The sequence below is a fragment of the Bombyx mandarina genome, chromosome 08 (assembly GCF_030267445.1).
Source record: "Bombyx mandarina strain Sakado chromosome 08, ASM3026744v2".
Lineage (NCBI taxonomy): Eukaryota > Metazoa > Arthropoda > Insecta > Lepidoptera > Bombycidae > Bombyx > Bombyx mandarina.
Window position 1 is genome coordinate 13,503,426 of NC_143215.1, and position 27,928 is coordinate 13,531,353.

A 27,928-nucleotide genomic window follows, 5' to 3' on the forward strand; every position below is an offset into this window, starting at 1 on the left:
TACTCAACTGATATCTTGTCGACTTTCTTACTTCAGACATAAGTAGGTTAAAGTCTTTGAGATAGGTTTATAACTCTTGAATTAGACATTCTTAAAAAAGTGCTTTAATATAACCGCAAATAAAATTCAAATTCGAACACGGGAAGCGCTTTATTACTGTATAGGAAATATTTTTTTTTTGTTTGTGTTTATTCGAAAATGCACATACTGTTTTTACCATTTAAATTCTCTTTCATTTCCTTTTTTGTTAGTAAGCAATTTAATATTCAATTTTTGTATAAATAAAAAACTCATAAACTCAACAAGGTGATTAAAAATTGAGTAATATTTCTAAAGTATTTTTTTAATCATGACATTTCTTCGTGTGAATAAATGAGAACGAGCTCACCTTGTGTTCCTCGATAGTGGACTTAAACGCGGATAATGTAATGGACGCGGCGGCAGATGGTGATGCGGTTCAGCCGGCGGGAACAGATTGGCCGCGGAGCCCCGTCGCTGTATCGGAGGCGGCGTGGGCTCGCAGTCCGCGCTCTGGGACGCGCGGGGCCCGTCCATCTCACCCTCGTGCTCCTCGCCGCCGGGGGATAGCTGCACACCGCGGACATGTGCTAATCACAACTGATACTACTACTACTAGTGCGCTGGCGCTATGACCCCGAACTGGGTCTTGGCCTTCGACAATAAACGCCGCCATTCATGGCTGCGCAACACCTTGCCAGTCCGACACTTGGAGCTCATGTAAATTTCCTTCCTAAGCGTCAGACCAGCGGTACTTGGGACTCCCTACGGGGAGGCGTCCCTCCGGTACACTCGCGTACACCCATTTTACAGCCCGATCATGCTACATACGCACTACACGCCCGAGCCATAGATAGGATGTGAGGAACATCATTTTTATTTATCTGAAGCGCAGTCATGTTTCTCTTCCTGGCCTAATATGCCTATGTGTGGAGTCTATCGTACGTCATCTCTGCACCCAAACTCTTCTCCCGTATCGTCTTTCATAGAGTTCATCCAAGTCTTTTTAGAAGTCATATTAATAGGTAAAAAAAAAAAAAAAAATATGTATGTAAATTCAGGACTTGAGTTCGTCAATGTTGATTTTTATTGAAGTTTTTTTTTTAGATCATAATTATCATTTCTTTATAAATATGTTCGATATCAGAAAAGCATGCAGTAAACTGCGCGGTTCCTTATATTTAAAGCTGGGCTCTGAGTTGATAATTAAGTTTTTGAAGAGAGTAAAGTGGTTATCCTCGCTTTTTCAAAAATGTCACATGTGTCCTAGGATACACCAAGAGTACTATTGAGTCAGTCGACTCCACATACATGGGTAAATATTGATTTTCGATTAAAACAATTTTCCAAATACTTCACAACAACTTTCAAAGTCTATTAAGCGTAGTTGGTTGTAATATGAGTGTAGCAAATACGATATCACAAATAGATTTTAATCATGTCCACGAAACGCAAAAACTTAAGAAAATACTATTGTTATTTATTTTTAGACGGTAGAATATTTATTGTAACTATGTTCGATTTAGAAGAATCAAAACTAATATTTAAATCTACTTTCACTAATGTGATTAATATTCATTAATCAATATTTTTTAATCATGTTTTGTATTGCCAGAAAAGAAAAATGTACTTATTGAATTCAGTGGTAGTTGAAATATTTTGAAAAAGTGAGTTTTAGTTTTAAAGTATTTCGCCAGAAAATTATATATTTCCATTTTATACCTTTTTTTATGATTAATTTTAATTTAATAATATATTTAATCGTCATCAAAAGACTATTCTGACATATAATTCAGCAATCAAAGTAAATCGTTAAACCAAAACTAAAAGTAATAAAGCTATTTATTCATAATTATTTACATACCTACGAGTATTTATTTACAAGTTAATTAAAACAGTAAAAAAATTCAGTAGAGAGCCAGACATACCATGTCTTCAATTCACATTAGAATCGTGTACACAGTGCATTGTGCCAATCTAAATTATAATTTATGTTAGTGAATTGAAGGTATGTATTTGCTCTAAAAGCGTGATAACTAAATGAAATATTTACTACGTTCTGTTTGTGGAAACTAGCCATTTTATTACTACATAAAAGCGTGTGATTAAATTATTGGAGAATATATTTATCATTTAATCATCTATGTATTTAAATATAGGAAAGCTAATTATTTTAACTTGACTTTAATCATTTTAGCCTTAATCAAGTAGCAATGTGATCAAGTCTACACGAGAAATAGTTCTAGCCTAATTTATACAACGCTGTCAGTGTACTAAATACTCAATATTTTTAAAACATCCTTCATTTATGTGATGTGCTGTATATTACATATTATTATTTTATATTGTGTTTATTAAAATTGCTCGCTTTTATTAAGAGTAATATAACAATTTTACTGACTTCAGGTAAGAAAAAAAAACAGTGGGACACTTAAATATATATATACACATATATGACCACAAAAGTAATTAAAATTTCCTTAAGTAAGGAAAAACATTCCTTTTCCTAACAGCTTAATAAACTAGCCAAGTGGCTATCGGATAACGGAACCTAGCTAAATGTATCGAGCGCGTATTTTAGACATTAGCAAACTCAAAACCAAGGTTTTTTTTTTAATCAATTACACTAAGAATGGTTACGATAACAAAGTTTTGGTTAAGAGTTTTTTTCTTTAAATAAGGAATGTGCGTTATCGATACTAAACTATTCTTAAAATTGCAAATATTAAGATGTTTCCATACTTGAATAAAACGGCCTTAAATTGAATTTTCACTACTTTACCGTAAAAGACACGATGATATCGCCGATTTTTCTCTCAACGAAACATCGACATACGTAATTGATCGATAAGGCACAGCCCTATCTTTAAGCGGTACGAAGCGTCTGGCTCTCACCTTGTTGTAATGCGCGTGTGGTCCCTGCGGCCGGTGAGCGTTTCCATTGTCGGCCGTGTACGTTTTTACCTGGTGTTGCGTGTCGGTCGCTATCGTCGATATTGCGGAGGCCGAGTGAGCGCCCGGCGGTAACGCTTCCCGACGTTTCTTGCCGCTCTTGTATATATATTTTGACGGTCGGACCAGACTGCGGACATATGTATATAATGTATTATTTTATGGACAATAAAAGAAAGTTTAGCCCAGTAAAATTATAGCACAAACTGAGTTGCTCTGTAATGAGAAATAACATTTAAAGCTATTGCTTCACCAGTTCTTATGTTTCAATATTCAAAATATCATTTAGGTGTCTCCCGTAAAACTTATTGTAGCCTCTTTAAGATTTAGGTCATAAATCATACAGAGGTTTTGTCAAGCTACATATTAGTACGGAATCGTATCTACGGACAATCACGAATTCCGTCTGCTACTTGCTACAAAGTTCTTTAGTGGCATCGGCTTTTACACACACAGACATATGTACATTTTCTTACGTTCCTAATTCTCTGGTAACCTAAGGGGCTATTCCAGCTAGGCCATGGCTGGTAGATGAGCTCACGGGGCTCAATCTTTGAGTGTTGTTAACATTGGCCCTAGCCAGAGCAATGCTTCGCAGAATCTACAACCGGATCGCGACCAACTGAAAAGATCCGGCGAGAAACTCAGTGTGCTGTGTCTATGGGTTAGTTCGCTCGTCGAACTCTTCGTCGTAATCGACGAGTTCCACGTGGACGGTAACTGGTGCTTGAAGAGCCTAAAAGCCCCGAGAGCGTATTCGGGGGATCCGATATACACATGCATAGCTGACAGCCTCAAAACGAGGGGTGAAAGCGTGTTTAAGCTTCGTGGGTCCAAAAACTCATAATTCAAAGATGTAAAGGCACAACGAATCTAACAATAAGGGCACTCTATCCATCTTACTAGACAGAGAAAACTAGATTCATTACAACGAGCTGCATAAAAATCGTGAAATAAGACAAAAATACAAAATTATCAAACAATTATTGAAACAAAAGCACACAACAATAATTAATTTATATATGTATATTCATAATGTACTCTTAACGCATTTTTTTCAATTTGTATATCGGCATCTACCATTACTAAAGACTTATAATTAGTATTAATGACAAGTTAGTATCTCTAATTCTTCGAATAATTACAAAAACTATTATCATGCTATTATCTGGTGGTAGGACCTCTGGTGAGTCCGCATAAGTTCGAAGGTCTCAGTATAGTCACAACGGCTGCCCCACCCTTCAAACCGAAACGCATTACTGCTTCACGGCAGAAATAAGCGGGGCGGTGGTACCTACCCGTTGCGGACTCACAAGAGGTCCTACCACCAGTAATTACGCAAATTATAATTTTGCGGGTTTGATTTTTATTACATGATATTATTCCTTCACCGTGGAAGTCAATCGTAAACATTTGTTAAGTACGTATTTCATTAGAAAAATCTCAAGGTGGGTGGCGGCATTTACGTTGTAGATGCCTATGGGCTCCAGTAACCATTTAACATCAGGCTGTGAGCTCGTCTACACATATAAACAATTAAAAAAAATTATGCAATAACTTGCGAACGTCCCATTTATTTATCGATAATAAACAATAATTGGATAAATACCTCGGATACTGAGGTCCGAACTGCGTGTAACAGCAATTATTCCAGCATCCCTTCGAGAATGGATTGTAGCCGCCGGTGAACTTTCCGGTGACCTGTTCGTTGGTGGTCCGACCACGGGACACGAGCACCATGTGGAATCCCGTCAGACCAAATATCGGTATGGCTAATAAAGCTATTACACCCATTATCACCATTCTGGGTTTCGAGTTAAGGTATGTACGAAAATTGAAATTTAACTTCAAACGTATCTATTTGGAAGCTGCAGGTGTACCGAACAATTATGTAGAGGAAATTCACGTTTGTAACTTCTTGAACGTGAAGAAAGTATTACATTTGATTCTAATATACTATATCTAATATCCCATTCTCACGGATCGTTTGGAACCTCTGGGTCTGCGGAGGGATTTCGGTTCCCTCTGTATTTTGTATCGTATGTTCCATGAGGAGTGCTCTGAGGAATTGTTCGAGATGATGCCGTCATCTCGTTTTTACCATCGCACCGCCCGTCACCGGAGTAGAGTTCGTCCATACTACCTGGAGCCACTGCGGTCATCTACAGTGCGTTTCCAGAGGTCTTTTTTGCCACGTACCATCCGGTTATGCAATGAGCTCCCCTCCACGGTGTTTCCCGAGCGCTACGACATGTCGTTCTTCAAACGAGGCTTGTGGAGAGTATTAAACGGTAGGCAGCGGCTTGGCTCTGCCCCTGGCATTGCTGAAGTCCATGGGCGACCGTAACCACTGACCATCAGGTGGGCCGTGTGCTCGTCTGCCTACAAGGGCAATAAAAATTATAAATTACTGTGCATTCATAATAATAACTTTTAATTTAAATTCTGGATAATTATAGGATAAAGGTCGATATAATAAAAAAAGTAATTTGAGACGAATAAATATAATTAAGGATTTTTAATCAAATTATATTCGACCTTATCGATCTGCTGTGGAGGAGTGTTCGAATTCATTCAACCCATTTTTTATACCGCTCTCATTACTGGTACGAACTGGTATTCCGAATAAATACCATAGAAAGTTTATTGACTGTTCTTAGAATCATAATCACAAAAATATTTACCAAATATCACATATGTTCTAACTACAGTGGTATCGAAATCACAAAATATATTTTCGTATTCATTACTATTTATCACTAGTATTTATTTACTGGTGGTAGGGCCTCTTGTGAGTCCGCACGGGTAGGTACCACCACCTTAACTATTTCTGCCGTGAGCAGTAATATGTTTCGGTTTGAAGGGCGGGGCAGCCGTTGTAACTATACTGAGACCATAGAACTTATATCACAAGGTGGGTGGCACATTTACGTTGTAGATGTCTATGGGCTTCAGGAACCACTTAACACCAGGTGGGCTGTGAGCTCGTCCACCCATCTAAGCAATAAAAAAATACGCATTACGCACGGTGAAATGATCAGATCTGCACTACTCTCGACCCTACAGATTCGGCAGATACGACCAAATGACGTCGAGTGATCATCACTCGCCTTCATCATTGAGAAACCGGGGAGGCGGAGTATAAATTCACTATGCTCTAACGAAAACTGCACTTTATGGGGCATCGCTTTAGATCGCTTTTCGTTTGGTAAGATTTGTATCGTTCCACGCTGTGGTAAATTTTTTTCCACAGGAGAAAATCGCCGAATCCCCACCCGCGCGGTAGTTGGGGTATGTGGGAGTTGAACCTCACTAAAAACCCCTGCCGTTCACAGCCGGCGCCCTACCTCGGAGCCCAGTCGGAGCTATTGGGACGGCGGGACAGGGTTGACGTAGAGCATATTACATCCATCCCGCCGTTCTACAGACGCTCTGGTAATAGACTGTTTTAGCGCTGTTTGATGCGTACATACAGCGATGTGATTTCTACATTACCAGAATCTATCTCGATCGTCCACTGTCGATTAGATACGACATTGCGATTCGTCTGGGCCATCGCCGCGCCATGGAAAGATCATGCTAAACCTAATACACGATAAAATTCAAAATACATCAGATAAAAACATTACAAAAAGGATACGACACAATAGGCTCGACCTGCGTTAAGTTCTTGTGCTTCATAATGAAATACAAACTGAGACCAAATATGCTCAGCATGTGTATCGACAGAGATATGAGGAAGAAGAAAAAAAATCTATAATTACGACGACCTATACAGTTATTCACCCACGGGCAGTGGTGATCGAATGTCTGCGGACAAAACAAAAAAAAACAATCATTTATTGAGCGGGTGGTTCGCGCAACTAGGGCGTTCAGAATCGGAGTCGATATGACGTCACTGCCCTTCATCGACTGCGGGGTACCAAGTAATTTCCAAGTCATCACTTCCGTCCTCACATCGGACATTGTAATACCTAATATCTATATATATATAAATCAATTCCTGTTCGTTAGTCTCGCTAAAACTCGAGAACGGCTGGACCGATTTGGCTAATTTTGGTCTTGAATTATTTGTGGAAGTCTAGAGAAGGTTTAAAAGGTAGATAAATATGAAAATGCTCTCAATTAAACTAAATTAACAATTTTGTTTTCCCCTTGATGTGTCCCCCATCGGACGGATTCCTTTTGTTTGTTTTAAGTTTATATTATACAAAAGTTTAGATCTTTTATTTATCGATTGAGGCACTACGAAGTCTACCGGGTCAGCTAGTACCTAATAAACAAACAACACCACAAAAACGTACAAGCGTTACTTTACGAAGCCCGTTGAATTTGTTCTGCCTCTTGGACTCTGTAACGCTTTTTAGAACGGGCGGTAATTAAACAGGCATGTGTCCGACGACATACAAAACTGACCTCTATACAGTGATTGCACACGGAGCAGTGCGAGCAACGAGGCGGCCTGTAGAACTTGCAAGTGACGCACCACTTCATTCGCACCGTTATACCGTTTATCTCGACGCTACGGTACAGAGGGGCTCTGTAGTCGTCCTCTCGGTCCTCGTCAGGTGGAGCTGGAAACGCGTATCATCACCTATCATCACCGTCACCACACTAGACTATTTCTCGACATTAGGGCCGGAACTAGATTTTTTTTTATTGCTTAATTGGGTGGACGTGCTCACAGCCCATGTGGTGTTAAGTGGTTACTGGAACTCATAGACATCTACAACGTAAATGCGTCACCCAGCTTGAGATATAAGTTCTAAGGTCTCAACTAGTCTCAACTATAGTTACAACGGCTGCCCTACCCTTCAAACCAAAACGCATTACTGCTTCACGGCAGAAATAGGCCCAACCCGCGCGGACTCACAATAGGTCCTACCACCACCGAATTTTTGTTTTGAGCATCACTGAACTTCGGCCGCGGCATTTGGTCTAGTGGCAATTGATTTAATGGCTTCAAGAAATAAACACTGGTGGTAGGGCGTCCTGTGAGACCGCAGGTTAGGCACCATCATCCTGCCTATTTCTGCCGTGAAGCAGTAATGCTTCTGAAGGGCGAGGGAGGTTTATTGTAAAAACTGAGACTTAGAACTCATTTCTCGCGACGGGTGACAGTATTGATCTGGTTGATGTCTATGAACTCCGGTGACTACTTAGCACCAGCCAGGCTGTGAGCTCCACCCATTTTAGCAATGAAAAAACCAAAACACGGCGAGACGCATTCGATTTCTATCAAATCGAAATAATATGTTAAGTTATTTTAAAGTCCTTAAAGTGGTCAAGCCACTTGATATCGTGGCTGGTAACACCACGCTCAATGAGAATTCTAATGAAATGTATTCAAACTTCGGTTATGATGTAGCAATTCAAAATTTCGAACAAATATCATGTTACCAAACATTTGCAAACAGTACAAAGCTCACCTGCATTTCTACCAGACACGCCAATTATTAATCAAGCCATCAAAGAAAATGTATCTAATTACTGTTTTTTTTCCGGTAATTGACGGCTTTCCTAAGAATTCAAAGGAACCGCCGCTTACAGACGGCAGGCAACCTATTTTACGGAATTACGTCGGTATACGAAAATGAAACCAGACCCGACAATTATTCGTGATTAAAGATTCTTGCTGAGAAACGAAATAGGCTGTATGGGTGAATTTAGATTACCTCATGAAAACTGTAAGTCTAACGAAGGCGAAAATTCATCGTATTTAATTACTAACTTTTCTGAGTTTAATTTTACAACTGAAACTTAACTTTTCGGTAGGCAGTGGCCTGATTCTGCCCCTGGCATTGCTGAGGTCCATGGGCGACGGTAACCACTCACCATCAGGTGGGCCGTATGCTCGTCTGCCTACAAGGGCAACAAAAAAAAAACTAGCGGATGTGCTTTAAAATATGCCTTTGTTGAACTTGTTTGGACTTCAACAGGTCTAATTCAGATAGGACAAGGTATCGTAATTGCGTTTCGCGGCTGGTCTTTCAATAACTACGAAATCCATGGTTTGATGACAACATTTTTAAGAGGTAGTGAAATCAGATAAGAGCCCGTGAGTCCGAGATCAACTGCTAAGCGACACATCGATATTGAGACAGTTGAAGCACTGCCTAACGTTAAAGACTCTCCTCTCCTTGATTGAGGATAAACATTAAGTCTGGCTTCCCTTGAAATTCCATTTATTTCATAAAATGTCTTCCGTAATCTTAAATTACAAGTGAAAACTCTTCAAATTATTATATTATACTGTAATTACATCGTACAAATATTTTACTTTTTTTATCGAATTCAAAATGCATCATGTTTTATCAGATAAATATTTAGATAGGCAGACTTACTAGTGGTATTTGCGTATTGAAACGATTCGCTAATGCAATTTTCGGTAAAGCTATACGGAAATTCATTAACAGTTTATCAAGTCAAGTGATTGGTACCCTAACCACTGTCGGAATTCGGTAAAATATATTTAGGAATGACCATCTGGATGTACTTGTCTCAAACGCGATAGAGACTGCAAGGAAAAGGTGTAAAAATATTAAAACTGACGCAGATAAAGTCTTCTGAAGCTTACCTTTTGGTATAACCCCCGGGTCCATGAAAGTGGCCAGCGTGAAATTGGCCAAAACAAAAAACGTTATGACACCTTGGCATGCGGGAACCCATGAATGCGTCTGGAGGTAGAATTGGCAGCTGTAAATAAAACGACTAGTTAACTTATGAAAGATGATCTTTCATTTTTATTTGTATTAGCGATCACATATTTGTCAAAAAAGCTCTCGGGAGTCGAGTTTGCTCTTTTTTTATGTTTGAGGGATCACTGGTGGCCCGAAAGCCTTTCCAGTTTCACCAGGACAGGTGAGCGAACAAGGCTTAGCCAGGCGGGGTGGGATTTGCTAACAGCTACCAAAAGAGACCTAACAACTCAAGAGTAACTGCTTCGCGAATGAATCTACTACTTGATCGGAATCGGGCCGGTTTCTCAAGAAACTCAGCGGGCTGATGTTTAGGTTAGGTTGCACATCGAACTCTTTGTCTATAACCTTTGTGTATAATGCAAGGATTATTGGATCTGATGGATCCGTAAGGACGTGAGTCTGCTCGTGGTATATTGTATGCCTTCTCCGTTACGTAACAGAATTCTGTTGATTATGTTGCAAAACAATCATCCAGTGTGGTAAACAATATGGTTGGACCTTCCACCCCATCTCTAAACGCGATATTAGTGTGATATCCATTAGCCACTCACTGTCCAATAACCACTTAACATGTAAGTTAACACATTATTTTCATTATCAAGTTAGACTGAAATAAAATGAGAATGAGAATAAGCCATATTTCATGAAAACGATTTGTGGAGTCATTAGAAAATACTAAACGAATATATGTAGATTTTTGCCAAACTCTTAGTAGCAGCTTCCGGCTCCTATTACATATTCTTTACATACAGAATAAAATTACGAATACGACTTTTAAGCACAACACATAAAACTCTCAGAATCTATTAAATATTACACCAACGATATAGTTTAAAGATGAGATAAGTTGCCAATTAAAATGAAAACTTCGACCATGAAAACAAAAGCCACAACAGGCATCATGAATAACTTTAAAAGTATTACAAAACTGCACAGAAAATGGGTTAATAAAACCCTCTTTTACGATCTGACTTCATTTAGCAGCCTTTGCTTTTATTTAAGGACGCGATCAATAAAATGAAATCAATAGAACCTCTAGGCAATACCTTAATAATGACAATGCGGAGGAAAATGCGGACCTCGAAACTGCTCTTAAAACAGCGTAACTTAATAACTATGACATCTTAGCGTGGGAATTAAATAGCTATGACCGGGCGTCATTGGTTTACTATGAACAAGGCCGCTGGGCGCACAAAGAGCCTTACATTTTGGAATATACTATATCCTATTATAGATTTATTCGCTGTAAATGTAAAAGGCACTTTACAATCTATACAATTTAGGCTTATTACTGAAGAGTTAAGATTCAGTGCTTCGATTTCTTACAGACAAATTGTTTTATGTTTCTAACGAAAATCAAAGTCATTTAGTACTAAAAACCACACTGTCTTTATTACTTTTTGGATTATCATAAAGTTCAGTACCCCTTTCCCATACACCCACATAAGCAAACTGTACGATTTTTTTTTATTCCTATTCAGCACTATGAATGAAGAATTTTACAACAAAGTGAACAATTTGAATCGGAATCCGACCTACGCAATTTTTTGTAAAATACGCTATTTCGGGTTTATCGAGAATTTGTCATACGCTACGTGTAATGTCAAGAAACATCGGAAGACACACTGTTTGCCACAATACTATTGGCCGTTTAAGAGCTATTATCTTATACCTATAAAAGAGCAATTCTTATAATATATAATCTGAATCTCGGAAACGGCTCCAACGATTTTTATAAAATTTAGTATACAAGGGTTTTCGGGGGCGATAAATCGATCTAGCCACGATTTATTTTCAGAATATGTTTTTTTGTTCGTGTTTTCAATAATCAACTTTATGACTGTTTCCGACATCTACCCGACTGCTTTAAAGACACAATAACACTAAAGCTATTTCAGCAGATGGGGTTGTTAAGCCACCCGAAGCCACTTAAAAATGCCTAAATGATCTTGGAATATTTCATCATTTTATCAATATGTAATTCGTATTTAAATATAATTTCTAAAAAATACAATTTATTAAAAAAATATATATACCGAGCAAAGCTCGGTCATCGTCTAATAAACATAATAAGATGATGATGATACCCTCAATATAGACTGCTTGCTTATTGTGGCTTTGTTACTTAAAACTTATACCTTTCTATACAACGGCCGTCTGGTGTAGTGGTAAGTGACATGGTCACTACACAAGGGGGTCGCGGGTTCGAGTCCCGCCAAGGGAAGATATTTGTATGATAAATATAAAATGTATTTTCCAGGGTTATGGATGTATATTAAATATATGTATGTGTATAATAAAAATCTTAAATTTATTTCCGTTATCTGGTACCTGTAACACAAGTTCTTTACGAACTTATCACGGGACCAGTTAACGTGGCGTGATTGTTAGTAAATATTTATTATTATTTATTTATTTATTTATTATACATTGCATACAAAAGTACGCAATAGCATCATCAGAAAGCGACCTTTTTATCTTCAGTTATATAAGAAGTAATCATCATTTAACAAACATCGCTTTTATCTGTAACACATTTCGATAATTATAACGAGTTTTTTTTTTTATGTAGCAGTGTATTCTTAAAGTGAAAGTTAAAGAGAAAGGAATACATTTTAATGAGCCTAGTGATGATTTCAATGATTACGTTCTATCCTCACAACATATACAATAGTTAAACTTTAAATATGTTGATAGTTATTGACATTCAACTATAAGTAGTTGGAAACATGACAGTTTTTATACATTTTTTTATATATGCACAGAAACGCTAAGGAGAAGACTGGTATTCGCAGTAATCGAAACTTAGCGTGAAATTTATTTCGTCCCAAAACCAGAAAAATAGGGAAACAAATATAATATTGAGGCTTACATGATCTTGGTTTATATGCGATATTGGTTTGTTGAGAGCAAATGAGAGTTTCCACTTAGGTTTCAGATTTCTGTATATTTTTTTTAGATATTTCGTGTACTGGACTCTTAACGGTCTTTGTTGCGACCATTGTACTATTGAATTCCTTCGTCATTGAATCATAAACAAGTCTATGATCAAATTTAGTTTATAATACTATTACGTATATTATCAAGCATCTTATTTCATGGCATAAAGTAGGTCCAACGTTATTAACCTTGGAATAATATCATAGGTTGATATTACCAAAAGCACATGCTGCAAATATAAAAAGTTTTCGGGGTACTGGCTATTAGAGATGTTCGGTGCGGTAGTTGCGAAGATGATACGTAGTCCGAGAATCCTAATGTAACATCGACAGTCATGAGAATTATTCACGAGATTAGCAAATACTGCATCATTTAAAATACAAAGGAAATTTCATCGACTTATTCTCAGTGATGGATTTACGCCTAGACGCGTGAGGCCAGGGCGGCAAAATGTTTAAAATGCCAAAATTTCAAAGATGAATAAAGACAGTCTCCTTTCGAAAATGAGTTTACTTAAATTTAAAAAAGTAATTATTACAAAGTTGTTTAAAATTTTAAATAAAAATATGGGATCAAAATTGCCAAAACTTATTCTAAAATTAAGGGCGGCGCGATAAACAGGGCCTAAGGCGGCATGAAGCCTAAATCCATCACTGCTTATTCGTCTGTGCAAGACAACATTAATTTTCCGCTCTTAATTAGTTTCCAGAAACTGTCCTATAAAGATGAAACTTACATACCTACCCGACTTTTGAATAAAAATAGTCAAGTACCCTTCTGCTTATTATCCCGTTAACTTTGCAGACATCAAACGTGGAGTGCAATGAAGCAAAAATAATCTATTCAAATTGTCTACGTTTTTAAATTAAACAGAAGCAAGACTCGTAAACGGAATGAAATAATAAACATTCACCCACACGTCGCCGCCGTTCGCTTGTTTAGTAAATTCAGCTCAATCCCTTTGTAGATTTTGTTAAGAACGTGCAGTTAGTATTCTGTAATGCGCGGACATTAACAGAGGTAGCTTGTAAGAAGAATTCAAGGTGGCTGTCTTGTGGTGAAACTTCACAGTTAATTATTTTGTTTATTTTAATTTGCCAATAATATCAGAGAACAGTGCCTTTGGTGGTAATAAAAAGGGTCTTTGTCACGATTCAGTAAAGCCAAAAATTACAGAACCAATTTCGACGGCCACGATTTATCCAATCGGCGAGGACAGAACAAACCGCCCCGACAATGAAGAGCGGTCAAAAAACGGGTTTTTTTTTGTAATTGGCATCAAAGACGGGCCAAATCTAGACGTAGCAGTGCCACATAAAAAACCGTATGCTTACGATCAAAAACAACGATGTAACTTATAACAATTTAAATAACTATTAGTCAAACAAGGTTTTCGAATCTTAAAGTTCCAACGCTATTATTAATACATTATGATTCACACCACAAACTTGAAGCTTATCTAATCTAGTTTGGAACATATGTATGATTACCATTCATCACATTGGATATTTAAAAGATACTAATTTAATCATTTCATTTAAATTTAACGACCCCAAATTCTCGTTATTGTATCCCCAAGTTTTAGATGTAATTTAGATTTTCCCTCCACATTACTGCGTATTCAAATCTCCAAGGATTCCAATGGGGTCCGACATTTCTAACGAGTATCTCGGACAGGCATCGCGACAAATATCTATTTCCTAACACTGAACACGCAAATGATTTTCTTGACGTCTAAATGGACGAAGTTCATTAGACCCCACTACCATACCTAGAATTTTCCATTTTAAGCAAAAAATGTCTTCATCATGTTTCTCAGCATGAGCGGAAGAATATTTTAAGTGTCAGTGAGCCGAAAATCAGCCATTCCATCATCCGCGCTGCAATTAGTGGCATAAATTGATAGCATATCATTAAAATGCAAGACGAAAAGCGTAAAGAGCGTGCATTAATGGACATGGTATGTAGTGAAGCAGCATTCATTGACGATGACCTTGATGACCTGACCATTCAAAAAGCGTGTGCATCCATTGGGAGTTTCTTGGGGAATCTATATGATGGTGGCTTCAATAGAAGGGGACAACGTTAGGCCCCATCGAGCGTCTTCACAATATTAGCATTTATGGCTTGAACCTCGCCCATGTTCTCCAAGGCACTCGCCACCAACAAACAGAGTTATATTTACCAGATCGAATGAGAATTTCAAAAAGAACGACCGATTGTGTATTCGCGGCTCCTATCCAACACTGTACTTATAAACAAACAAGTTACGCCCTGTGATTTTTCCTGCATTATTACGGAGAAGGGTAAACGAGACCACAGCGCAACTGGTGTCAAGTGATGTAAAATAATATGAACGTACTTTAAATATGGGGCTCATTTATAAATATTAGTTCAGTTTGATTAGTTTTATTTACATCTCCAGTCATTGTGGCTAGATGAAATATAATCGTTTTTTCCCATAAAAGTCCATTAAGCCAACGACCTGATATCAAGTGGTTACGAGATCTCATAAACATTACAATGAGATAGCCACCACTCATCTTGAAACGTTGGTGGTAGGAAAGTAAACTAGTGTGAATAGTTACCACTGCCCTGCTTATTTCTGCCCTGAAGCAGTCATGAGTTATATTCAATGAAAACCTCGATATCATGACCCAGTGGCGATATTCGTTCACAATTTAGATACATATGGAGGCAAGGAATTTTACTGCTATGAACGATTTTTTTTATTGCTTAGGTGGGTGAACGAGCTCACAGCGCACCTGGTGTTAAGTGGTTACTGGAGCTCATAGACATCTACAACGTAAATACCTAACCTAACCTAACCTAACCCACCTTCTAAGTTTTCAGTATAGTTACAACGGCTACCCCACCCTTCAAACCGAAACGCATTACTGCTTCACGGAAATAGGCGGGGTGGTGGTACCTACCCGTGCGGACTCCCAAGAGGTCCTAATATTTATAATATTGTATTAAAATTTGTATCACCTGTACAAATTTTGCAACAGATCCATCTTATATGCGTGCGTAGCTGTTATACTTGTACAATAATACAATACAAACTTCGACATCATATCACAAGGTACGCGGCGGTATTGTTATGCATAAAGACGCTGTATTATCAGAATATACCATTATTGCCATTAGGATCTCGTTATTTTGATTGTTTAGATAAGTGAACGAGCTCACGGTTATGTTAAAGGGTTATCGGAGCCCGTTGACATCAACGGAAATTCCGTCATTCATTTTGAGATGTTGAGTTTCAGTTTCATAGCACAACGGCTGCCCCACTCTTCAAACCGAAACGAATTACTGCTTCACTTAACAAATGGGCAGAGTGCTGATACATACCCGTGCGGGCTTATAACACACCCTCATATCATCATCATTATTCTCTTGCCCTTCTCCCAGTCATCTGGGGTCGGCGCAACATGTTTTCTCCTTCCATACTCCTCTATCATATATCATTTCTTCGCTCACTCCCCTCTTACACATATCGTTTTTCATGCAATCCATCCGTTTTTTCTTAGGTCTACCACTTCGTCTAATAACCTTCCTTTCTCCCTTCCTCTTCCTAATAACGCGCCCTATAATTAGTCAATCTAACCATCTAACCCTAAGCGACGTATCTTATCTTTTTTTATGTCTTCGCTGGATATACATAATACCTTTATGTAATCTTTTTTCATTGCTTAATTGTGGAGAGCACAGTTACAATTTGGTGGTATGTTATCTATAAACTAAGAGTAAATTGGCTTAGTACCCGACGGCATTCACGTTTTTGTGTCGATGACCTCCCGCGGACATTTAACATAAGGAGACTGCCCATCTATGGCAAAAAAGACATTTGTGTGTGTAATACTCGTACGAATAATATAGATTGAGACCTTAGAATTTATATCTCAAGGTGGGTGGCGCATTTACGTTGTGGATGTCTATGGGCTCCAGTAACCACTTAACACCAGGTGGGCTGTGAGCTCGTTCACCCATCTAAACAATAAAAAATAAAATAAAAGATTATTAATGGCGCTCGTTGCTTGCTTTATACGCATCTTTAAATATAACTGTATATGTTATTCGAAAATTGATAAGCAGGCATGTATCCTTTTTTTTTTGACTTATAGAAAACTACATTTCTTCATTATTTACGGATTTTTAACAAAATTTTATAATACCACTGTAACATATCTAAATACTTTAAAAAAAATATTTTACTTTTTTATTCATATTCGACTTGTTGGTTGTGTAAGATTGAAATATAGCAAAGTTTAATTTTGATATCTTTGTTGATGTAGAATTTAATTCCTTATCATGTTGTTCATAAATTATTCAATCACTAGACAGCATGTCGCTCACACTATTAAATTTACGACTTATGGGAGATAGACGAACTACTAAAGAACTATGTTAATTATTATCAATACTAATTTTATAAATGTTACGAAAGTTAGTACGTTTGGATGTTTGTCACCTAGTCACATAAAATGACTGAATACATTTGGATGAAATGTTGCATAAAATTCACATGTAGATTTGGTCAATATTAAATATATTAAATACTAGCTGTACTCGCCTGCTTCGCTGGGCATTTAAAATTAACATTATTATTTCTCACCCCCACAAAGATTCTCATTATTAACGCCCCCGCAACTGGTGTAGGGAGTCCAACACTCATATAAATATTTGCCTATCCATTAAGTACATGGATTTTCTACATGAATATCAGTTTTCAAGTCAATCGGATGCATGGTTCAGTAGTTATAGCGGAACATCCAAAAAAAACACTGTAGATTTATATATTAGTAAATAATATATAAATAATTATTTAACACACATTTATAATAGATAAATATTTGTTAAATAACATGATCAGGGCAGTGCCAGGTAAATTTGATTTAATCAATACTAATATTTTCACTACTTGGGCTTTCATGTACCAACTGATATATGAAATAAGTCATAGTTTATAGAACATCTTATTTCTATATTTCTTTCTAAATTAGAAATCTAACATGGGTAATATCATAAACCATCTTTAGTCAACCTATATTACTAAAAATATCTTAAAAAAGCTTTACTATATGATTGTACTGAATTGAGATATATTTAAGGATTACAAAGAAAACATACGATATCAAAAAAAGATGTGCCAAAAACTACGAATAATTTCTTGGCAAGTTTATTTGTTCAAACGTCACACAAAGAGTACTGAACTGATCTTGATGAAATTGATGTGCTTTACAGCTTATAATCACACGTCACAATTTTACTGTGAAAGTAGACTCAATTATAATAATCTGTATTTAAAAGCAAATAAGTAAAACCATCATACCGTTGAGCTATATAAAATCAAGGACACTTGCTGGTATATTACAATTTTGCTCTTATTTTCTACAAACTTTTTATTTGGTAACTTGGAAACTCGGTGAATTGGAAGTGAATGTCCCTATATATATGAGATATCTATTAGTGAAAGAATTTACACACTACCTATAATGATACCTTGATGGTGCTGAAATGAGTGAAGTCATTATACTTAATTTCAATACATAATTACACTGGTAACAAACGAGACAGATAAAATTAAGTGATCTTTATACTGCCTTTCATGGAAATCTGGGACTCTCGTAACTAATAAAGTCTTATAACACCTGTTATGATACAACGTAAATGATTTTAATAAAAATTAGGCTGATTTATTTTGGGTATTTCTATTTTAGTAGTTTCAAAGCTGTCAGGAGCTCAGAAGAGCACTCTAAGAGGTTCTGGAAAGTGCTATTCAAATATCTCCCACATGCATACAAAAGAAACAAAAATTCTAGTGTGAATCATTAAATACTATCACTGTCGTTAACATGTTTAGAAATGATTATGTCAATTAATTCATTGAATTTGATAAAACTTTAATAATGTTCTTCATTTTAGAATTCAATCAGTAACACATGTTAGTGTACTGTGTTATTGCATAATTCAGTTAGCAATACAGTTTTTTATTGATATATTATTATGTTGAGAGGTTTTTCCACGGTATAAGAGTGGGATTTCAAGTGAAATGAAAATTAAAATGAGAGATAAATGTTTCTAAATGTAATGTAATAATTTGTATGGTAGATTTAATCCAATTAAATATCTTAGTTTATCATAGTTAAAAAGTACCTTACCATCTTCAATTTAGAATGTAAAAAAATTTGCATACCATCAATGTGACATTAAGGTTTAAAAAAAAAGGAATGGGACTACACTTTCTATTGAGCCAAGAAAAAAATATGACTTAATATTTGCTCAAACATTAAGAGAAAGGTGTTTAAGTTTAGCAAATAAATGTAATCAACAAACGCCTCCTAATTTTAAAGTCAACACATTGTTTTGTTCAATTCTTTGAATGCTTAATTAATAAGTAGAATTTTACATTTTATATAGGATATTTACTATACACATTTACTTTTATTCTTCTTCTGTCATTATTACTATATATTAAATAAAATACTGATTCAATTACACAGTCAGACACACAAATATTTATCCTTTAAAAGAAGAAAAATATTGATTATTTTTTCTATTGTTCAGGATATTATGATTGATTATTTATTTTATTTTTCATTTATATATTTCATTTTTTCAGATGTTTTTATTATTATTTTTTTAGTTATGTTTATGATTATTATTGATTTTTGTTGAGCAGAACTATAATTTCAGTATTCAAATTTAAGTGTCATTCTTTTTTAAATTAGATCCTTTCCAATTGTGTAAGATTTAGTTTTAATATCAATGTTGCTGTAATACGAATTGCCCACAAATTATACCATTTTCTAAGTTTTAATATATAATTTACACAACAATAGATAGTGTCACTAATGCATTGACTCAGAGCCTGTGTATTTGAGTTGTCTTTTGTTTACACAAATTTAGGCAGTTTGCTGGAGGTTAGTGAATTTCCTATAAACTGTTGATACGTATGGTTCAACTGTAATCGTGTTTTAATATGTCGAATTATGCAAATGTAAATATTAAAGCTTAAATTACTGTGAACATGGCTTCTAAGAAATTTAAACTTTGTACTAGAATATAAATAGTAAATAAGAATTTAACATTAATTGAATCATTTTAGGTAAAGGGTCAAGACGTTGATGTAATATATTAATACAGAAAAATTGTCTATTTTACGTGAAAGTTCTGAAATCAAAAATACAAAATTTGTATCAAATTGAAGACATTGTGTACTCACGGAAAATAAAAAAACAGGGATGTGGTTCCCAACAATAATGTCCAGGCGAACGTCGCAGGAATATATCTCGTCTTGAGGTCGCATTTGGGCATATTGTGTCAAATTTAATTCCCTAAAAGCAAAATAACTCTATTTTATTTGCTACAGATCAACATGGCCGCACCTAATAATTTGACAGAATGAAGAAATGTATAGTATTGCCATCTTACTTTTAAATATGCAACTATTTTTGAAGCAGCGTCAAAATATACGATTAATTAAGTAGTAGAAGTTCTATATTTTAATTGCAACTAGCGAACATTTTATTAAAGTCTATCACATTTTAATCTTTTGCTTCATCCTAAGACTTAGTGAAAACAAATAAATCATTCATATCTCCTTTAAGGATCATTTCTACGGTTTTGCTTTTGGCATTCTCTTTTGAACCTTTCGTCGTCCTGTTTTCTCAACTTACCCAACAGTGGACTAAAATAAACTGCTGACCTACTAAAATTGAATGCAGTGATATGTTACTATTATATTTTTTCATATTTATAAAGCCATTGTGCTCTAAACAGTCAATTGAGTGGTATATTCGTATCCAGGTCCAGACTTTGTTCATCAATGATTGCCACGATGAAGAAATATAACAAGAATTAAACTTAATTGAACAACTGAAACATACACCTTTAGTCACAAAACGTGTGGAATCATTCATGTTGTGTTATATATGGACTCCAGTAATCACTTAGCATCAGGTAAGCTGTCTGCTCGTTCACACGCTTAAACAATTTAATTGTATAAATGACAAATAAATACACTGTTACGCTTACAACAACATTAACTAGTCTTTTTGCCGTAGAAGATCTACGAACCAAAATAATTATTCCTACTACCTATTCGAAGTTGTTATTTCTACCAGTGGATAGTACTAAACTAATTCTATTAGAATACTGCTGATAAGGCTTACTGTGCTGCTTACAAGAAACGTGATCGTTGAAACTTTAATTCTGGGTTTCATGATAATTTCTTTAGAAGTTGTTGGAAAATTTACAGTTTAAAAAGATACAAGTTTAGCTTTTACAAATATAGGGCAACCGCTTCATTTTACGTTTAGAAAAATAAAATACTGTATAAAAAAAACTTATTGACATAAAGATGTATTGAAATTTTGATTTGATAAAATTACAAGCTCGGACTTGTAATTCAATTATTTCATTTCAAATCATGTCTATACAGCCAACAGAGATATCCTTTCATTTACTAACATAGTAACACAGGTAAGATAAGTAAAAAGGTACCATAAGAAAAAAGAGCGAATCAAATCCTAAAGGATACAAAAGGAAAAATCATCAATAGCTTTATCATATTTTTAAATCAGAACTATGAGATTATTAAATTTTTCAAATAGTGATCCAATTTTTGGAGTTTGTCACGTCAACTATAGCACTGATTGGTAGCGAACGCTTTCACTAGATGTACGTATATATATATTTTTTTTTCCCTACCTAAGTTGGTAGCCTTGAGAGGCTATTCCAGCGTAACCCTAACTAGTAGGTGAGCTCACGGGGCTCAAACCTGATGACGTTGCTAACACGAACCCTAGCAAAAGCCGTGCTTCGCAGAATCTACCACCGGATCGGAAACGCGACCCACTGAGAAGATCCGGCGAGAAACTCAGTGGGCTGTGTCTGAGAGTTAATTTACTCGTCGAGCCCTTCGTCGCAAGCGACGGGTTCGACGAGAACGGTGACCGGTGCTTGAAGTACCTAGAAGCACCGTTAGTGGATCGGGAGGATCCCAGATGACGTGTTTTGGGCGACGTCGACTGCTTTCCATTCTGTCCGCAGGATCGGGAATGTAGTTACCGGCGGCCACGATGAGAGGGTTCTCGTGTCGTGCCGCTTTATCGAAGTGGTGCATCGACGCCGACTGCATATACTTACTGGTGGACTCTAAGTCCAGGTCGTCATGGAGGTCGACGTTCCTGACGAACAACGGGGCTCCGACGGCTATCCTGCAAAAGCGGGATTGGATAATTTGAAATGATTTTAGGTGTGTGCGGGCCGCGTGAGCGAACACTATACTTGCATAGGTCATGACGGGGCGTATGCAAGTTTTGTAGAGTGTCACCTTATTTCTAAGGGACATTTTACTTCGCCTGCATATCATCGGGTAGAGTAGTTTAATAAGAGTTGTATACTTATATATTATCTAGATTTGGTATATATACCTACAATGCATCACAAAAAGTAAAACTTACTAATATAGACGCTGTTAAAGATCACTTGCCAATGTCACTGCCACCGCCAGGCATACATATTAGAGGCATGGTTACTTGTTACTTTGGAGAAGACTTAAACGACAAAGGGAAGATCTTCCACCGAGCGGGTGATATTGCTCGGTAGACCGACGGTCCGAATGTTGTTGTTCGGAACTTGTATATATGTGCTTTGGCAACCATAACTGCTAAGGTACTCGATGCAGTGCTCGAGCGGCAGGTGAGTGATCATCTTAAATTAAGTGATGCTCAGTTCGGTTTTAGACCGATGTTATCTACCGAGTGTGCAATCCTGTCGCTAAAGCATGTGGTGGGATACTACACGGAGAGGAATACGCCTGTTTATGCAGTGTTTCTCGATCTTTCCAAGGCTTTCGACCTAGTCAGGTACGACTTGTTGTGGGGTAAGTTGAGGCAGACGGGCGTACCGGGACCTTACGTGGACTTGTTCTCCCATTGGTACGAGTATCAGACCAATCAGGTAAGATGGTCAAACACACTTTCGGAGGAGTACAGGTTGGAATGCGGGGTGAGGCAGGGGGGCTTAACCTCACCGGCGCTCTTCAACCTGTATATTAATGAGTTGATCGAGGCATTCGGTGACGCACGTGTCGGATGCTCGATTGATGGTCACTGTGTGAACAGCATCAGTTACGCTGACGACATGGTGCTGTTGAGCCCATCGATCGGTGCTCTCCGGCGGTTGTTGTCCATCTGTGAGAGGTACGCGGAATCTCACGGGCTCCGCTATAATGTTAAAAAAAGTGAACTGCTCGTCTTTAAGGCAGCAAAGACAAAACCGACTTATGTGCCACCAGTGACGCTCGGAGGTACTCCACTGAAGAGGGTTACTGAGTTCAAATACCTTGGCCATATTGTAACTGAGCACCTTAAAGATGATGCAGATATTGAAAGGGAACGGAGAGCGTTGGCTGTCCGCTGCAGTATGCTGGCCCGCAGGTTCTACCGTTGTACCGCACAGGTTAAGGTAACCTTGTTCAAGGCGTTTTGCCAGTCCTTATATACCTGTACCCTGTGGGTTCGATATGCGCGGCGGGCATACAATGCTCTCCGAGTGCAATATAATAATGCTTTCAGGATGTTGTTGGGGCTCCCGCGGTACTGTAGCGCATCAGGTATGTTTGCGGATGCTCACGTGGATGACTTTTCATCAATCATACGCAAACGAACGGCCTCACTGATGCGTGGGGTTCGTGCGAGTACTAATAATATCCTGATGGTTATAGGTAATAAACCCGAATGTGCTGTTTTGAGACACTGGGTTCATATACATACCCATATACCAGGTGCCTCAAAGCAGCGCAGATTTATGAATTAAATGTTTAAATGTTTTAATTGCTAATTTTAATTTTACTAACATAGTTCTAAGTATTATTCTACTTACAACATATGGACTTAAGAGGGACTGAATTAAATGAATTTTATTTTTATTTTTATTTATTTATCTTGAAAATGTCGTAAGCGAGATTCAGGCATCTGTCAATTATCTTGCGTTGTATGATGGCTACCCGCCACAGTTACAAAGTATTAAAGGGCAACCTAGTCGAGTTCAACATCTTTTGGGGAAATTAAAAGAAGTTCTGATTTCCAGAATTATTGTAACGAAGTGATTGTACGAAAAGTTTAATTTGTGAAAATAATACAGAAACCTCTGGAGCAAACCGGGACTTCAATAGCTTGAATTCTGTTGACTGTTGAATATTATTTTTGTCGAGCTGAATAGGAGTCTACGGACACGAAACTTGCGATGGCCGAGCGATGGCGACAGCGGCGCGACGGCGATGTATACAAAAGCATTGCACAGTATGGGGACGGGCACGAAACGGGCGATGGCGGAGCGGGGCGATCGAGCGATGTACGGGCGATGATGGGGCGACGGCGACGCGGAAGCGACGAGAACAAACTACTTTGGTTTCGTCGCTTGCGCGGGTACACAGTATTGTGTTCAGTTATTATTTTAGTAATGGAAATTGATAATGAGGAATTTATAATTTAACAAGGAATTTAAAATTTCATTGAATGACACCTTAGCTCGTAATAAAGCGTAGAAAATTCTCCCAAATTGCGTCTTCGTTGATTTATTGGATGAACACCATCTCTAGGTAATAATAATTCTCTCAATAGGAGACTAGGCTCCAATAGTTCTCTTCGACGTAAACTCATGATTCGCACAACACTGCTCAAGCGCGACTGCCCGCCAGCTTGTTTCGTGCCCGCGCGAGATATCGCTGCCTACCCGCTCCGTGTCGCGTCGCCCCGCTGCCGCCATCGCTCAGCCATCGCAAATTTCGTGCCCGTAGACGGAGTGTAGCTGGCCAATTCTCTTGTGCCTGGCTAATATTATCAAAAAAAAGTTTGTCTTAGTGGATCAACATAATATTAATAATCTGTGAACTACCGTAATGCCGGCCCTTCACATGCACACAAACATTCATTCGCAAACCTAGCGGCTCACAGTGGGTCGATACTATGATTTTAGTGACTTAGGGACCAACTTTGTTTTTTAAGAAATTTTTTTACATAGATAGATAGAGCTCCTTGATCTCAGTAATAATTGTTTTGGGCAAAAATTACAAAAACTTTATAGTTTGGTCAGAAAAATGTGTTTTGTGATTTTTTTGTATGGAGCGGGTCACATTAAATTAAATTCCTGCTAAGTACCGTCACTAAAATCACAGTATCGACCCACTGTGCGGCTGTGCAAATGGGTTCGCATACTCAATTTGCGAACCCGTTTGCGCTTCCTCCTACACTTGTTTACGAATGTCTCACGAATTTCTCCTCCTTTTTAATTCGTCAATAGAACATTGAAGAGAAAAATAGTTTTTAATTCTTTCCCAGACATCATTAACAGCCATGCTGTTTTTTATGGGATTTCTTTTGATGAAGATACGCTACACAGTAGACGTCACGAACTATGAAAATGGCGTATAGTATACGTCCGTTACCTTCGCAATCGTCGGCGCAACTGGGAAAGTGAATGTGTGGGAGACTACGCAAAGGTTCGAGGTTCGCGCGCTTTGATGTCTGTTAAAAAACCGACACAGCTTGGAAAACCACGAATGCAGCGAAAACTTTGCATAATCATTCGCAAATGTCGTCCTACACTTGTGGGTTTGCGTATTCGTGCGCATGTGAGTGACCGGTGTAAAATGGGGCGATTAGGGATTGAGAGGCGAATCGGGAAAAAACCGGGAAAATCTTTCGACGCTCAATAATAGTTTTATATTCGTTGCAAAATCTTCCATTTTTTGTAGGTTAATAGTAGAATGTTGAAAGTTTACAAAAAAACTCTGAATATGCATGACTAGCGACCCGCCCTCGCTTCGCTTCGGAAACATTAAAACACACATGAAACCAAAAAAAAAAAATAAAAAAAAAAAAAAAAAATGTAGCCTATGTTCATCTGGGACAATGTCGGCTTCTAATGGAAAAATATTTTTTCAAATCGGTCCAGTAGTTTCGGAGCCTATTCGAAACAAACAAACAAACAAATCTTTCCTCTTTATAATATTAGTATAGATAACTGCAAACTTATCAAAAATCGCGTTTCAAATTAACTTCCTGTAGTGGTAATTATTTTAGTGCTAGAAACTTTGCTCTCTTTTATTTATTTGATAATAATAGGAGACGACTGTAATTTATAAACGTTATTTAGTGTTTGAACCATCATATATATTAAAGGTAAGTCTCAGTTGTTATTGGTTTTAATGTATTTGATAAAATAAAAATACATGTAAAAATCTGTTGTTTTTGGGGATATTGGGGACGTCTTAGGTACAAATAAGAACGAATAAGGGGTCAATTGGGATGACAATACGTGAAATGGAAACGACATAAGTATAAATAGGTACAGGTTTGTAGGGTTGTCTATGTAATTATAATGTGTGGACGAGCTCACAGCCCACCTGATGTTAAGTGGTTACTGGAGCCCATAGACATCTACAACGTAAATGCGCCACACACCTTGAGATATAGTTCTAAGGTCTCAGTATAGTCACAACGGCTGCCCCACACTTCAAACCAAAACGCATTACTGCTTATAATTTTGCGGGTTTCATTTTTATTACACGATGTTATTCCTTCACCGTGGAAGTCAATCGTGAACATTTGTTGAGTACGTATTTCATTAGAAAAATTGGTACCCGCCTGCGGGATTCGAACACCGGTGCATCGCTTCAACACGAATGCATCCGGATGTCTTATCCGTTAGACCACGACGACTTAGAAACTGTCTGGAACTTTTATTCAAAATTATCAATGTGTTATTTTATTGTTTGGTAAATATTTATATTATCAGTTACGTATTGTTTTCTATTTTTAGATATGCCTCGCGTATACGTATCAAAGACCCTTAATCCTGATCACGCAGGAGCCAGTCACCGTCGACGCCCTAGACACGTCCCTACGGATCCATCAGATCCAATAACCTTTGCATTAGACGCCTTCAGCTCTAACACTAGGAGCAGGCTTAGGGACCCCGGTAACTGTACTCGTCGAACTCGACAAAGAGTTCACCGTGCAACCTAACCCATGAATCAGCTCGCTGAGTTTCTAGCCGGATATTCTCAGCGGGTCGCGATTCCGATCCGGTAGTAGATTCATTCGCGAAGCAGCTGCTCTTGAGTTGTTAGGTCTCCTTCGGAGGCGCTCGAGTAGCTGTTAGCAAATCCCACCCCTTCTGGCTGAGCCTTTGCTCGCCTGCCGGTCCTGGTGAAACTAGAAAGGTCTCCGGGCCACCAGTAACCCTTCAATCATAAAAAAAAAGTGTACGTATTAAAGAGTGCAAAGCCTTATAAGAGATATGATCTCTTAATATTAAAAACAGCAATAGAAGCCTATGAAATTGGGAATAAGTCTTTAGTTGAAATAGCTAAGCAATTTAATATAAGTAAGTCGATTTTGCACAGACATGTAACAAGAACAATGAAATCTCAAGGTGGACAAAAATGTCTAAGTAATACATAATAAAATATTTAATATTTGTTCAGAGTGGGGTTATTCATCTGATTAATCCATGGAATAACCGACACACCTAATCTCTTAACCCAGATAAAAATATCAGCCCCTAAGTACTTACCAAGAACGAAGAAATATAAACCGTTTATAAGAAAGCCCACTTGTTCGAATTTAGGTGCTTACTCTCCCATATACAGAATTCTTTGGGACTATAATAATGTCCACGGTAGCGTGGTCTCCATCAATGTTCATTCGGAGTTGTCCGATTGCGCTGAACTAATTTTAAGTGATGAAATAGGTGTTTTTTTTAATTGTCCCACAACTTACAACTGTCGCGAATCATATATATATATATATATATATATTGTTGTTAATGCACTGTCGATTGCACCTATAATTGAGGTGACATCTGCCATGTAATTTTGTCAGTTTTTCAATGTTTTTTTTATTGATGATCACTTTGTTGGTGCAACTAAATAAATAAATAAATTAAAACCAAGTAGTGCCAGCCCTAAGCAAATTTCTCATTTCGTCCCAATTAACCGCAATATCCGGGTAAATAGGGATTACACCTATTTTTGCTTTTTTTGCTTAAACTGGAATGCTAGTTGCATAGTTTTAAATTGGATAACGAAGATGCCCCAAGACTCAATCATTTTGATCCTGATATAGCATTATATACATCAACAATTACCTTAAAATTGGTCATAAAGTTGGAATTTGTCCCTAATCGCCCCATTTTACCGGTACTGTACGGTAGATCATTAAAGCTGCTGTCAATAGTAAAAAAAAATTCTTAAAAATCATTGGTTGAAATTGATTTTGTCAAAATTGACATTGAAAAGTATT

General features: G+C 37.3%; 1 protein-coding gene across 2 annotated transcripts in view; it reads right to left on the reverse strand.

Annotated features, from left to right (window-relative positions):
* The window catches only part of Zdhhc8 (zinc finger DHHC-type containing 8), a 30,355-nt gene extending 10,337 nt beyond the window's left edge, over positions 1-20,018 (reverse strand). For both annotated transcript variants that reach the window (XM_089729252.1, XM_028174324.2), the window contains exons 1-7: positions 19,840-20,018; positions 9,548-9,666; positions 7,387-7,544; positions 6,611-6,780; positions 4,580-4,774; positions 2,914-3,100; positions 389-588 (exon numbers count right to left, since the gene is read on the reverse strand). In XM_089729252.1, the coding sequence (XP_089585378.1) occupies positions 389-588; positions 2,914-3,100; positions 4,580-4,774; positions 6,611-6,780; positions 7,387-7,544; positions 9,548-9,666; positions 19,840-19,931 (1,121 nt within the window). In that variant the 5' untranslated portion in view covers positions 19,932-20,018. The remainder of the gene's footprint in view (positions 1-388; positions 589-2,913; positions 3,101-4,579; positions 4,775-6,610; positions 6,781-7,386; positions 7,545-9,547; positions 9,667-19,839) is intronic.
* Positions 20,019-27,928: the final 7,910 nt, after the last annotated feature.